Source organism: Setaria viridis, unplaced genomic scaffold (genome assembly GCF_005286985.2).
Source record: "Setaria viridis unplaced genomic scaffold, Setaria_viridis_v4.0 scaffold_297, whole genome shotgun sequence".
NCBI lineage: Eukaryota > Viridiplantae > Streptophyta > Magnoliopsida > Poales > Poaceae > Setaria > Setaria viridis.
The window spans coordinates 2,501-15,876 of NW_027255882.1; the positions used below are offsets into that span (position 1 = coordinate 2,501).

The following is a 13,376-nucleotide window of genomic DNA, read 5'->3' on the forward strand; positions in this document are numbered from 1 at the left end:
TTCCGTACGTGGAGCTTCCGCCTCATACGGCTCCTCTAGGGATGGGGGTAGGCCCAGCCCAGGCTTGTGAAGAAGTTTTCATCTTCCCCCTGGTACCTCACCACTTCTACTAGCCCGGCCTACAATACCGCTACTTCTTATGGTTATGCCGAATCACACTCTACTTTGACTATCTTGACTATAAGAAAAGGCAATCAAGTCAGCAAGGAAAGCTTTCAAACATACTCTCCTTTTATGCAATTATGAAATTACTCATTTTGATGGAGATTTGTAGCATCATTCAAGTAAATACAAATTGAGATCGTAGAAACATGAGCTTGTGATATAGCTACACCTAATTCCAGACCGGTTAATGCTAGAACTATAAATAAGGGACCAAGATCTCCTATGAAATAGAAAATATTATTCAGAAATAGCATAGTCCAAGCAAACCCACTTAAAATCTTTACTGAACTATGACCGGCCATCATATTAGCAAATAAACGTATTCCTGAGCTTAATGCACGAAAACAATGAGAGATTAGCTCAAGGAGTACTAAAAAAGGTGCTAATGGCAGTGGGACTCCCGCGGGTAATAAGAAGCTAAAAAAATGAAGCCCATGTCTTTGAAATCCAACGATCGTAATGCCTATAAAAATGGAAAATGAAAGAGCCAAAGTAATGAGAAAATGACTTGTCACTGTGAAGCTAAAAGGTATCATACCCTGGGGATTACGAAATAACGAAAAAGTAAAAGTGACCGAGATGCAAGGGAAAAACTTTTGTTTCACATTTCCTGAAATACCACCTATTTGTTCGTTTACCAGGTTCGGCACGAAATCATAAATAAGCTCTACCAAGGATTGCCATGCATTTGGCACTGACTTTCCCCCTCCCTTTTTTGTCACAACATAAAGAAGAAGTAAGACCAAACCGAGAGTGAGCAACATAGACAAGGAAGGATTTGTAAATGAGAAATAATAGTTGCCCATATGAAGATCCAGAATAGGGTGAATGCCAAATTGATCCAAAGGACTCTCCGCTACCGGGCCTACTCCTGGAAGACCCGCATCATTGGCTGGGCCGGCTTCAACTGGAAGACCCGCGAAATCCAATACTGATTGAGGGGAATCCGCTCCAAAAAAAGGGCTATCCGGATCGCTAAAAGGGCTATCAGGACCCGCGGCTTCCCAAATCTGATCATATAGACTCACGACCCCTCTTTCCCAAGACAAGCTGCCTTGGGCATAAAAAAATAAGTCCGCGAAAGTCCCTTTTAGACTCCGGGGGGAGTCGGGCCCGAGAAACTGTTCGCAAAATTCAGAAATAGAATAGGAAGGAGGCAACACCATGTCGCATTCTTTTAAATACAGATCTATAAGGTTTTGAACCTCTGAAAAAACGGGTTCTCTTGTATCACCCTCAATTCCATAAATTTTTAAAAGGCCAGAAATGTCCATGTCATTAGCGGGCGGTGCTACCCCCCCGTATACATGGTCAAAAACATCTGAGGGATTCAAAAATTGATGGACGAAATCCCTTATATAAGAATGGACGTTAGATATTTTAGGCGGAGTTACAACAGAATTAGGGGTCAGAATCCCCGTTGAATTCGGACTGGTGGTGGCGACATTAAGATGCTGCTCAATTTGGGTATCCACTACTCCGGATGTTTGGTCCACTACATGTACCCCCAGAATTAAAGGATTTTCATTCATCTACAAAAAAAAAATGCCAAAAAACTCTGCTCCCAAAAGAGAAAGGGAGACTTGGATTTTGGTCGGCGTTGGTTCTACCAACGAAACGAAGAAGTTCAAGATTGGTCTGCCTCACATAATCAACAGCACAGCACAAGTTTTAAAAACACTACTGACCACTGCTTTTTTTCTCGCACTCTCATACCAGTTTTTCCATACTTCCCGAAGGAAAAAAAAAGAAATAAGTATGACCAAACCGAGAGCGAGAGCGAGAGGAATTATATCCAGTGGGTGAATGGCAAATGGATCCAGCGGGCTACCCGCAAAATTAAGGCTAGCTTCGCCTTCTTTTTTGAGAACGTGAACATGAGCGGTAGACTGAACACCCACACAATCTCGATTTGACACAGCAACACTTGAAACACTGCTTGTCAAGTTAAGTAGCGACCCGCATACAGGGGACCCCTCGTGCCCCAAGGGCTGACTCTTCTGTCATTATCTACGATTGATTTTTTTGCCTGATCCAATTTGATTACTGGATGTCCGAGAAGACAGTCTTCATAAGTCAATAACTGGGAGCCAGTGTCATTAAGTGGCCTATCAGAATACAGGTAGCAACCATACGCACTTGGCTGATAAATCCTGCTCATAAGCCAGGTCTGTGTGCCGAGTACAGCCGTTGCCTCAGGGGAAGCGAACAAAGTCATTGGAATAGTTTATTTATTGGGTGGGTCCTTCTCTTCCTTGAAGTTTAAGGGTCCAAAGATACTTTTAAGGCCGACCACTACATAGGAGCGATAGGAAGCCAAGCCGTCAAAAGGAAAGGCGAGAAGCCCTAGCTTTGATGACATCCCGACCTGTAGAAAAAGGATCAAGCAGAAGGAAGATCTGCTAAAGATTTTGATGCCTCAGTCCTTGCAAAACAGAGTCCTAAAAAGGGAAGTGGGTTGGGCTCTTATCTTAAGTGGGATGTTCGGCCATTGGTTTCAGCACTGACCGTAAGTCAGAATCTGATGAAACTTAAGTGCCTTTTACTTTGGTTCGAAAGATGACCGTCCCATTAGCCAGCCTCATCCACAGCTTCGCTAGATTTCTTTGATCTCGTGCATTTGCAACGCGGTGCTCGTAATTTCCCCAAGAGGTTGCTATGGCTTGGAGGCTCATCAGGTCTAACGGACTTTCGTCCTTCGACTCCTATAGGCGGCTTCGCTATCGCTCCTGACTTAGTATAGAAACCGGTATAAAAGACAAGTGCTCACCCTCAACTCCAAGGAATGGGAGTGAAATTCATTCCATTCCGTATAAGTAAGTTGATATGATAGGCTTTTCGGCACATCCTATGAAAGGCTCTCACCTAGCAGGCCTCTTTGACCCAGTGCTGGTACATTCTACAGTGGGAACCACCAGCCCCAATTGCTTATCCATTCAGTATTGGGTGCCATACTAGGAGTTATTATCATATAGTGAAGCGAGAAAACGACATATGCGACCGGTTTTGCTTTTAAGAAGAGTGCCAGTGTTGAAGTAAACCACGAATCAAAGCCTAGGCTAGCCTATCAGTAAAGAGCTTCCTTCTAGGAAAGGTTTCATGAGATGTTGATGTGCTACCTTCTAGCCTACACCAATGTCTTAAGTTTCCTCATAATAATGACATCGTTGTTGTTTTGGCCGAACCGGAAACGGTGGTACCACCATAAGTAGGTTCTTTCGGTATTGACCAACAAGTCCCTCTCATTGAGATTAATACCAGTTTGGTGAAACCGGAATTTCCTAATCAATCAAATCTGCTTGAAAATTTGCACAAGGAACAAGGTTTAGGAAAAACAAACCAAGGCCGGTTAGAGCTAGTGGTCTTAACCAAAAACACAGGGACTGGGTTATGAATCTTCCAAAATAAATACTAGCTAGGGTTTCCAATTTTGCTCCCAATGTATCCATAAATGAGACATTTGTTCAAGGAGGAACCCTTCCGGGAATGTAATTACGAATAAATGGTCTATTTCCAAATTCAATTCTATTGAGGGGATAAATGTGATAGATAGGGTACTCGCAAACACTCCACCTAGCCAAAGTAATGCCTCGTCTACCTCTAGAACAAACCTACCATCAACAGGCGACAATCCGATAGGCAACAGAGAGAAAGTGGATCTCATAGCCTCTGACAATTCGAAAAAGGTAGGTCTCAGTCTCATTTTGAAGATTACATTTTCCACCGGATAGAGAATCCCATATTCTTTAAGCCAAGCTGCCACCCAAAGCCAATACTAGGGTCAATGCGGAACTGGAAACCATTGCTATTTGAGCCGTTATAGAATCTAAATTCCACTCATTTAGAAATCGATCAGCAAATGCCAGAATAAGGATAAGGGGAGCCCACACCAACGTAGTCTTAGCCCTAGAACACATGGGGCTTGGAGCACTGATAATAAGTCTGTATGATTTGAATGGAGGAACAATCACCACATCCATATTGAGGAGAAAGCTCACTCTGGCTACTGAACTTGTAAATACAGTTGCGCTCATGATAGGGAATTCCATTTATGGCGTGAGGTTAAGTTAGTAAAGATCTTAAGTTCTGGTAAATAATAGGCAGGAACTGAAGAATGAGAAGAATAAAGTACCTCTCTGAATAGCTACTTTTCTTACTTATGTTTCTGATCAATAGAAAAGAGTTGCTGTCCTCAAGTTCAAGGCCTTAGAGTTATAACGGAATTACAAAGAAGTTTATTCCCTCGCTAGCAAGCTTCTTCTACTACCTGATGAAAGGGGAGATTTCCCACTAGCCTTCACAGGAGCAGCACAATCATGGCCAAAAACAAAACAAAAAAGATCGTATAGTACGAGAAAACCAATGGCATTTATCTATTCTAAGTAGTTTCTTCTTTTCTTTTTAGAGGACCTGACCTGGCCAACTAAAATTCCAATGCTGCAAAACTATTGGTTTACTGAATGAGGGTGGGTAGACCTAAACGCTGAAGTGTTGTTATTTACTTCCTTCGATAACATAGATTGTCCACTCTTATGCCCCATGCATAAAAATGGCTTGTGCTTTAGCACGTTTCGAATAAAAGAATAGAAAAAAGTAGGTGGATCGGGATCGCTATTACGAGTATTCGAGTTCTTGTTTTCCTTTCCTTGGAAAGGGAATTATTTCATGAGAAGTGCACCGGTAGAAATGTGACTAAATATGATCTTGATCTATAGCTCGGACACCTGGGACCATACTATTACGATGATGATGGAACGTATGCGATGGGACCTAGAGATCAGCATAATGGAAGAAGTTACTCCTGAGATGAGAGTATCATATCGATCTAGTATCTACTTTTTCACGGGGACCTTGATCTTTCCATCGATCCTTAGGCGAATTCATTTACTTGAGTACTGTACTATCTTTCTTTATACTACTATTCTTTTCTTGATACCGCTTTTCCTTTGCATCTGGGATCCGCTTGACCACCTTCTATACGCCTTGTTCTTGGAAAGGCAAAACCATCAAAGCGTTGATTAAAGAAAAGTAACTCCCATCCTATAAGACCTCGGATCTCCCCTTCGTCTGCCAGTGCCTGGTCAATCATGGCAATAGCTAGCTCCTGAATAAGCTACTGAATAACATAACCGACTTCACTGTTGCTATTAAATAGCTCTGCAGCGAAGGTAAACATGAAAAAAACATTAATTAAAAAGAGGAGGCGCTGGTACCGTTACTGCCCCTCAAGGCTCGCCACAACCTACTTAATCAGCATTTGAAGGTGGATTGAGTCCTTTCAGAAGGTCCTACCATTAGCGAGTAGTGAAACTACGAAATTTATAGCGGGATAGGAGTAGGCGAAAGAAGCGTCTCTCTCTTGCCAAAGAATTCCCTGCCTCATCTGGGTCTTGATTGGAATCTGTTGTCATAGGAGCAAAAGGTCGGCATCCTTCCTTATTAATTGCTAAAGGTGGAGGTGGAGACGAAGTCTACCTCGCTTTCCTCTACTTTCAGTGAGAAATCCTGTGATAAGTTTTAAGAAGTCGATCGCTCATCGCTTCGGCTCGTCGTGCCGTCTCATCATCTTTGGTTTCTTACTTGTTCCAATAGATATATACCAGAGGCCCGTGGTTGTTGATTCGGATGGGGATAGTTCGTTTTCTCGCTCTTAACTCAAAAACGGCTTGTGCTACGACTTTCGAGTACCGTGCTACGGCTTTCGAGTTTAGGGTAACGAGCAATCTGTTCACCACTTTTGGATGGTCACAATCGAATAAAAAAGTATGCGCTTTCGCCAGAAATCTAAGATTTTGCACCATTATTTAAATTTCCTTTGTTTTAGCCGGAGGAAGTGGTTTGTTTCCACCAGAGTTTCAACTGGCGGTGTCATTAGTGTAGAACAAGAAAGATCTAAAAGGTCACACTTGCACAACATAAGAGTCAGCTCATTAAAAAGGCTACCTTGCTCATCAGGTAGGCAGGCTCATCTGTCCTTTTTGCTACTTTCGAGCTCCCTTCAACTCGACTTGCTTTTCTCCTCTGCTGAATTCTTTAATGCATTCATGTCTAAATGCAAAGGCCCGAGACTCTTCATCCAATAAACCCTAACACAACATCATGGATTCCCAATTTCATAACTCTCATGTCAAATTCACATTGGGGCACTTAGCCTCGCTGTATACCCTCCGCTGTTCAAGATTGTCTTTTTCATGCGGAACCCTCCCCGTATTAGTAAGCGGGCCCACACCTTTGTAACCCAAGGACCGACAAACGGAAATTGTCACTTCACACTGTCCAATACTGGTTTCTGATGGGTCAAGTGCATCGATTTTTAACAATCTTATCCGGGGCTTGACGTTCCGACCTATCAAACTGAAACTCTAGTGAAGGCGGGGCCAAGCAAAAGAGGATTTACAGTCCCCCGCCCGCAGCCTGCCGGAACCATTTTCTTGCTTGATTTTTATACGATTTTTTTAGTGTTGAATTTATTAATAATACGTGAATTCATTATCTTTATTTATAGATTTCATAATAGTTTAGGCTCACTATTTTTAAGGAAAAGACGTGCTTTCCCTTATGCAAACACTACTGACCACTGCTTTTTTTCTCCGATGAGTACAGTTGCATTTTTGTTGAAATAGAAAGAGAATGGATGCCATGAACAAGTGTATCAATTCATGAGTTAAGGAATACTATTGGGAAGATTGGGCATTGGGTTCATCTTGTTATTGACCATCCCTGGCACAACACATATCTTTTACTAGACGTCTTTTTTAGTTGCTTAAAGATTTCAGATATTGCTTTTTCTGCTATAGGAAGAGTGGCGTTCCCGAAGGGCGAGCTCGAAAAAGATAAACAAAACAGATATTTTGAAGGGAAGGATTTTCAATCATTTAGCCGCTCCATAGACTTTTGAGCTTAGTATGGAGTTGCCCGGATTAGATCCTCGTTGGATTGCTTCCTTGAAGAAGAAGATGCACAAAGACTCCCATGTCTTTCTTTTGGCTGGAAAACCCAACCTGCGATTTCAGATAAGTCTTTCTGCTTAGAGCAAGAAGCGGAGCTACAATCATGCTTTCTTAAGTATGGAGAACAATATTTTACTTAGTTCATTTGAAACGTCAGTACTACTCTGTGCTATTTTTACTATTATTTTCGTAGGCACGGCCACTCTAATTCCATCCAATGTATACCACACTTTGGTAGAAGTTAAGCGCTTAAGCAGCTCCAGAAGCAGCAGAGAGGTGAAAGCTGGAAAGCCAATAGCCATAAGAATTACTACTTATTACTCAGTTTCATAAGCTGAAGTCGAAGCATTAGCGTACCCAACGTACAAGACGGATGCCGAGGCAAGAAGCCCCCTTTAATACCACATCAAGGTGACAGGATTCGAACCTATGGCCCTCTGTACCCAAAACAGATGCGCTGTCACTTTTCAGTATTATATATTATTTAGCTGCCCGGTGTAGTTTGACGCTGTAGATGTTCGCTGCCCCGTGCGCTTAAGGTCACCCGCTCCGCTGTCAGTGGATTTTTAGCTGGAGAGTTTATGTGTTGACTTGTGTGGTGGGCGGGATGAGATGTGAATGCTTGAAGGTGTTATACAGCACGCTCCTTGGTACGGATTGCGAGATCTAAGATCAGCACATACTTCAACTAAACTGAACACCCGGTCGTAGAGAGCTCTCCAGTGTCAATATTGGGCCCAATTTGCGTTGTGTAATGAACGAGGGCGCAGTTCACTCTTTATATTGGAAGAATACCCGCTGTAAATACTGATACTGATCTCTTCCAATCGATGTTTGTGAGAAAGCGATGATCGGAGTTCATTTCATGGTAGGTTGGTGGATAAAGCTTGTGTTTTCACCCCTAGAGCTTTGCTCATGAATGCTATGGCTCTTTCCCCTTTGCTTGCCCTCGTTCTAGCTAGCCCCAAAAAAGGACAGGACCCACAGGGCAATAAAATAAATAGTAGATCATGTCCTAACCAACCAACATAACATAAAGAAAGAAGAAAGCGGTCGAGAAGTGATCGAAGCATCGGTGAAATGAATCTACCCACTTAACACACGCGATTTAGAGATTGCATCTTTGCCGCTAAAAACTTCCCAATCAAACGCTCCGCGCCTGGCTAGCAATCTCACCGGTGAAGTTAGAGCTCTATAACAAGCGATGAGGTTGCTCGAAACGGATCAAAGGCAGTATTAAACGTTCCCACCTGCAACTACGAAATAGGCTAGATGACCAGAAATTGAAGATGAAATAGCTGGTCCAGCAATTACATTTCAGAGGTCTGGCACCACATTGCTTTAGAGTAAGATAAGGAGCCTGCCTAACGTTCCATAAGAGGAAAGGCATCTAAACAAACAACACATACATAGGATGAAATTCCATAGAGGAAAATCCAATACTTAACTTAACTTAATAAGATAAGTGAAATCGAAAAAGCAAACAGTAAGCGTGAAATCTACAAAGCAAGAAAAGTCAGTCGGTTCACTCTCCTACAGGCTAGGATTTCTACTATTTAATTTAATTTAATTAAGTGAGTTCCGTTTGCGAATTCCGTTTTCTCTTTTAGGCTATGAAGCACTGCTATTTCATCCTTTTTATCAGCTCGAGTAAGCTTTACTTTCTCTTCCCCTTGGTCAAAAAGAAAGACGAGGTATCTATCGCGATCCTTCCCTTTCTTGGTGGAATTGCCAAACCTTTGCCCTTGCCGAAAAAAAGAAGCCAACTCCGATTCAATAATTACCTTTTCTTTTGTCTCTATCTTTGGACTGAATCAGAAGAAAAGCAAGAACATTCTCCTTCGCCACCTATTCCTTAATTACGTAGTGGGAAGATTTCTCTATGTCAATTCAAAACAAAACAAACGGACGACGGAATCTAAAGTCTACTAGAGAGAAGATTGGTTCGAACGTCAACTACTGATTGCTCTATCCAACCAGCACATACCGTTTGAAATGATATATTGTTTAGCGGATTTGCTCAGATTGTTTTATTGCCCGGGCATTGCTGCGGAAGAGTTAAATGAAAAACTCTTCTTGAAGAAGAGGACTCTTCTGCTTGATCTTTTGATACGGTGAGGGAACAGGTTTTATGCGTTCTTTGAGCAAATGGGGAAACAAACTGCTGATACAGAAATCTTTAACTGAACTGCCGAAGGCACAAGAGAGACTATAGCCAGGAAGGATAAGCAAAGGAATCCAGATTCAATCGATTGTTTGAAGCCAAGGTCTCGAGCTAGTCCATCTTTCTATACGAATTTCTTTTCTTTAAAGTAAAGGATGGCTGCTTCCAAGCCCACCTCCTGGTTGTCATCGCTCGATCACTTCCTTTTCCACTAAGTGATTGCTTAGGGACCAAGGAGTTGATTGTTTCAAAGAAGAATGTTCAACTGAAAACAGAAGCAAACCAAACAGGAGTAAGTGGAAGAGTTTGAAGTGATTTCTCTTTTATAATAGATCCATGCTGTAGTTCTGTAGCAGTGAATATCCTCCGCAAGGAAATATGATAATTCCTACGATATATGACTACGAACCTACGCTTTCAATTAAATACGAATACGAATAGGAATATCGCTCGGAATACCAATCGGAAATACCAATCGAAAATATGCTAAATCGACCCCCTCCGGGGCAAAGGGCATCGTTCTCGGCTTCGGCACCGGCTAGATAAAGTAATAGGTTTCGGGAATCGGTTAGTCCATTTCCCCGGCCTAGCATCGCTAGTAGATAATTCCTTTTCTTTAATCCCCGGCTTAAACCCTTATTTCATTCCATTGCATGAATTCGTATTGGACCCTTTATATGCATTTTTATAGCGCTAGGAATCGTATTTCTTTAATCGTGGGTATTGGCGTAGTCAAAGCAACAACTAGATAATCCAAAAGTGCTCTTCACCAGGAATCCATCCCCTGACCACTTGACTTGTACCTGGAACAGAGAATCAGCCAATGGAAAGCAAGGCTTGCAGTTAGATGTGGCAGATGCTCAAGACAGAGCTTAGATGGGGAGGGTAGAGACAATTGGTATAGGCTTCACTGACTGCAAAGTAAAGAGATCCAAGAACTAACGATGCAGTGAGGGATCTTTATTGGTAGCCTGTCTTTCACTTCCGCTTTCTCCCTAGTGAGATCTTTTGACTGGGTTGGAAGTGAGCTTCCTCCTTTTAGTAAGCCTTTCCCTTGATGGTAACACCGGGAAGACCTTTTTAGGGTCATATACGCAGCAGATCCGAGGAGCAGTTGGAAGTACCGGAAGTGGGCAATCCAATGAGATAATGACAGAAGCCCTGAAAATCCTGCTGCTATGGCTGCAAGGGTTATCCATTTCATAGGCGAGGGTACATGGACCGCATACAGGGTAGTTCCCCGCACTTGAAGCATAGCCCACGAGCACGGCGATAAGCTCGTTTGGTAAACAAACGGGTCTGCCCTTGCTTCTACTTCCTAGTTGCATTGATATCTAGGTTCCAGTGTAGTAAGTCTTCCTAATGTATAAACACATTTCAGGTGTGGTTGAACCTATGATTATGATCGGTTGGGCGATCCGCCTATAGCCAGCCTTGGTCCAGGGCTAGCATTCACAAAGGTTTTTCTTCTAAAGGAAAGAGGGCTAAGAAGTTCCAGGTGAGCGATCTACTCATCTTCCTGCTGAAGGCAATCTCTATTACCGGAACGTTTTTTCTTATTCTTTACCCTGGCTGGCCGATCTCCGAGTGAGTTAAGAGAAAAAGTAGACGGAGACGACATCAATCCCGAGAAGTGTGTTTGCTCTAGCAGAGCATGAATTTGAACTATTCTACTTAGCAAATGAGTTTTTGGAAAAAGAAATGACAATGGGAAATGAAGCCAGCCTCACTACAGAAAGAAAGCAGCAATTTTATGCCCTCCCGAAGGAAAACGTTTGGGCCGATTGGAGCTCGACACGAAGCAAAATGTAGATGATCTCAGCAAATGGGCGAGGTAGGAGGACGTGGACGTGGTTTGATGTTATTTGACACGAGGCCTTGTGCAAAAGACGAGTACTTCAGAGTCCACCAGGAAAAGGATATTGGTTCGCATCTCTATATTGATCCGCGGCGCTTCTATGAAGTTGTTTTCCTTGTCTCCGATTTCAAAGCTGAATGGATGACTGAATCAATGAAGATCAATTGGCGGTCAATCACCCGTGTATATCCCCTTTCTTGCTCACACTCACAAGGAAAAGAAACAAGCAGGCAAGTATTAGTTGTATAGTGGTTGGCCAGGGGGCCAATCAGTTGATGGGACGTGGGCGGTTGCCAATGGGTGTATCTTTTGTTGTAATTCCATCTCATTATCTCCTAGGCCTGGGTGTGTGAGGGTAGAGCAAAGAATAGTGAATGTAGACCGGATAGGAATAGGACTCTTTAGGCGGAGTGGGTTTCTTGGAGGCAAGCAGCTGGTAAGGTAAAAAGCAAGGACTCAGGGAACAACTTTTGTTGCTTTGGTTCACGGACCATCCTATGCAAATCCAATTAGCAGCACCCACGCACCAGTCCACCGAACCAGATATGCAGATAGCGGACCTCGAGCAGGGGGAATAGCTAACAGGTAGGAAGCAGCTGGGCCAAACCAGATAGCTAGGTTCAAAGAAAGGGAGAAGCAGCCCCGCGTAAAAGGAGGAGCAATGGTATAGCCGTATTTAGTAGAAACAGGAGAATCAAATGATTACTACAATTTAGAAAACAAATCTATCTATCGAATTAGCATAAGAGGATGGCGCTACCGGGTATTAATCCTTTTTTTTATCGAAGGAAGGAATTCGTATCGAAAGTCAACTTCTGCTCGGAACTACTGCCGGGGTTTGGAGATGAGGATTTCTCCCCAACTACAGCCGATGCTTGGAACCCGAAGAAAGATAAGCAATTCAATGCAAGAAAAGAGAAGGGGGTCCGCATGTCGGCAAATGATAAGGCAAAGAAATGAGCAGTCCCAAAGGAATGAACCGGAATATCCACCTTTAAAAGGAATTAACTGAAGCAGCAAATGCGCCTGTTCAGGCAAATGCTGAAAACAGAGCTAGCACCGATGGAATTGCATAAAAATCTCTTTCATACGCTATATCGTCAATAGATATCCGCCTCTGGATTTGTGTTTCATACGCGCCTATTTGATTTGACAAAGCACAAGAAAAGAACATAGGTGAACCTCAGGAAATAAGAAATGGACGGATGAGCATTCTATCTCTAAGCTTTTCTCCCTTGGCACCGAGTCTAGTATATACTAGTTTCTTTGCTTCTCGAAGAGACGTATTAAAAGTTTGATAGATAGATAGATAGATGATGCCCTGGTTTTTCCAACTCGATCATGCACATTTGCTCGCACATATTGGAAGAGTTCGCAGCCCTAATGGATTCTTCCTACTTAGGTAAAAAGGTTCTCGTTCCCATGAATCTTGATCTGCCTCCTGGCATTGATAGCGATTGATCGAATTCCTACTCTGGTTTGAGAAGCTTTTCTGTTTTCCTTATCTCTCGTGCCTTTGAACTGTCCTGACTTAAAAGAATTCAAAATAAGTATATTGATTAGTAAATAAACCGCCTTCGCTGGCTAATCCCTATGTCTTGGTACTCTACCCTCCCATTCATAAGAGAGTGGTAGTTGTCACCGGAAGCAGGTGTGAGTTGAGTAAGTCTTGTCAACAACGCTTCGCACAACTAAATACTAACACACTGTTTACTTCTGTACTTCTCCACCGCCAAAACACAATGACTTATGCAATTCATACAGGCAGGAGCGAAAAACGAGCTGAACGAGTGATCAGGTGCTTCGACCTCTCTTTCTACGGTTGGTTTCTGACATCGATCGAGATTCAACATTCAGTAGGTTTGCTTTGACGAGTTCAAGGTGGAAGCTTCGAAGCATCAGTGAAGAGAGTGACCCGGAGCCCCTCCTTCCTGTACGCATTTCTTCCTTATTTTGAAAAGCAGCACGGGGACCCATGATTGATTCCCTCACGAGGGCTAGGATTTATATATAAAAAAGGATTATATATAATCCTGACGTCTACACAGAAAGGAAAGGGGTGAACTCCTTCCATCTTGGTTTAGTTGCCCTGCCTGCTTTGTCTCAACGAAAGCTTTTTTGTATGAAAAGGAAGAAAGCCAGCACTTCGTGCCGAAATGCGCCACTAATCAAGCTAAAAGACTACCTGATTAGCTTGACTTATTTGCAAAGGCAAAGTTAATGCAACCCACCCTTATCT

The 13,376-nt window shown here is 42.8% G+C and overlaps 1 protein-coding gene across 1 annotated transcript; it reads right to left on the reverse strand.

Annotated features, from left to right (window-relative positions):
• Positions 1 to 220: 220 nt before the first annotated feature.
• On the reverse strand, positions 221 to 2,226 carry LOC140221559 (ATP synthase subunit a-like). The gene has a single exon (XM_072291323.1). The coding sequence runs from the start codon at positions 1,695 to 1,697 to the stop codon at positions 249 to 251; it is 1,449 nt and encodes a 482-aa protein (XP_072147424.1). The 5' UTR covers positions 1,698 to 2,226; the 3' UTR covers positions 221 to 248.
• Between the last annotated feature and the right edge of the window lie 11,150 nt (positions 2,227 to 13,376).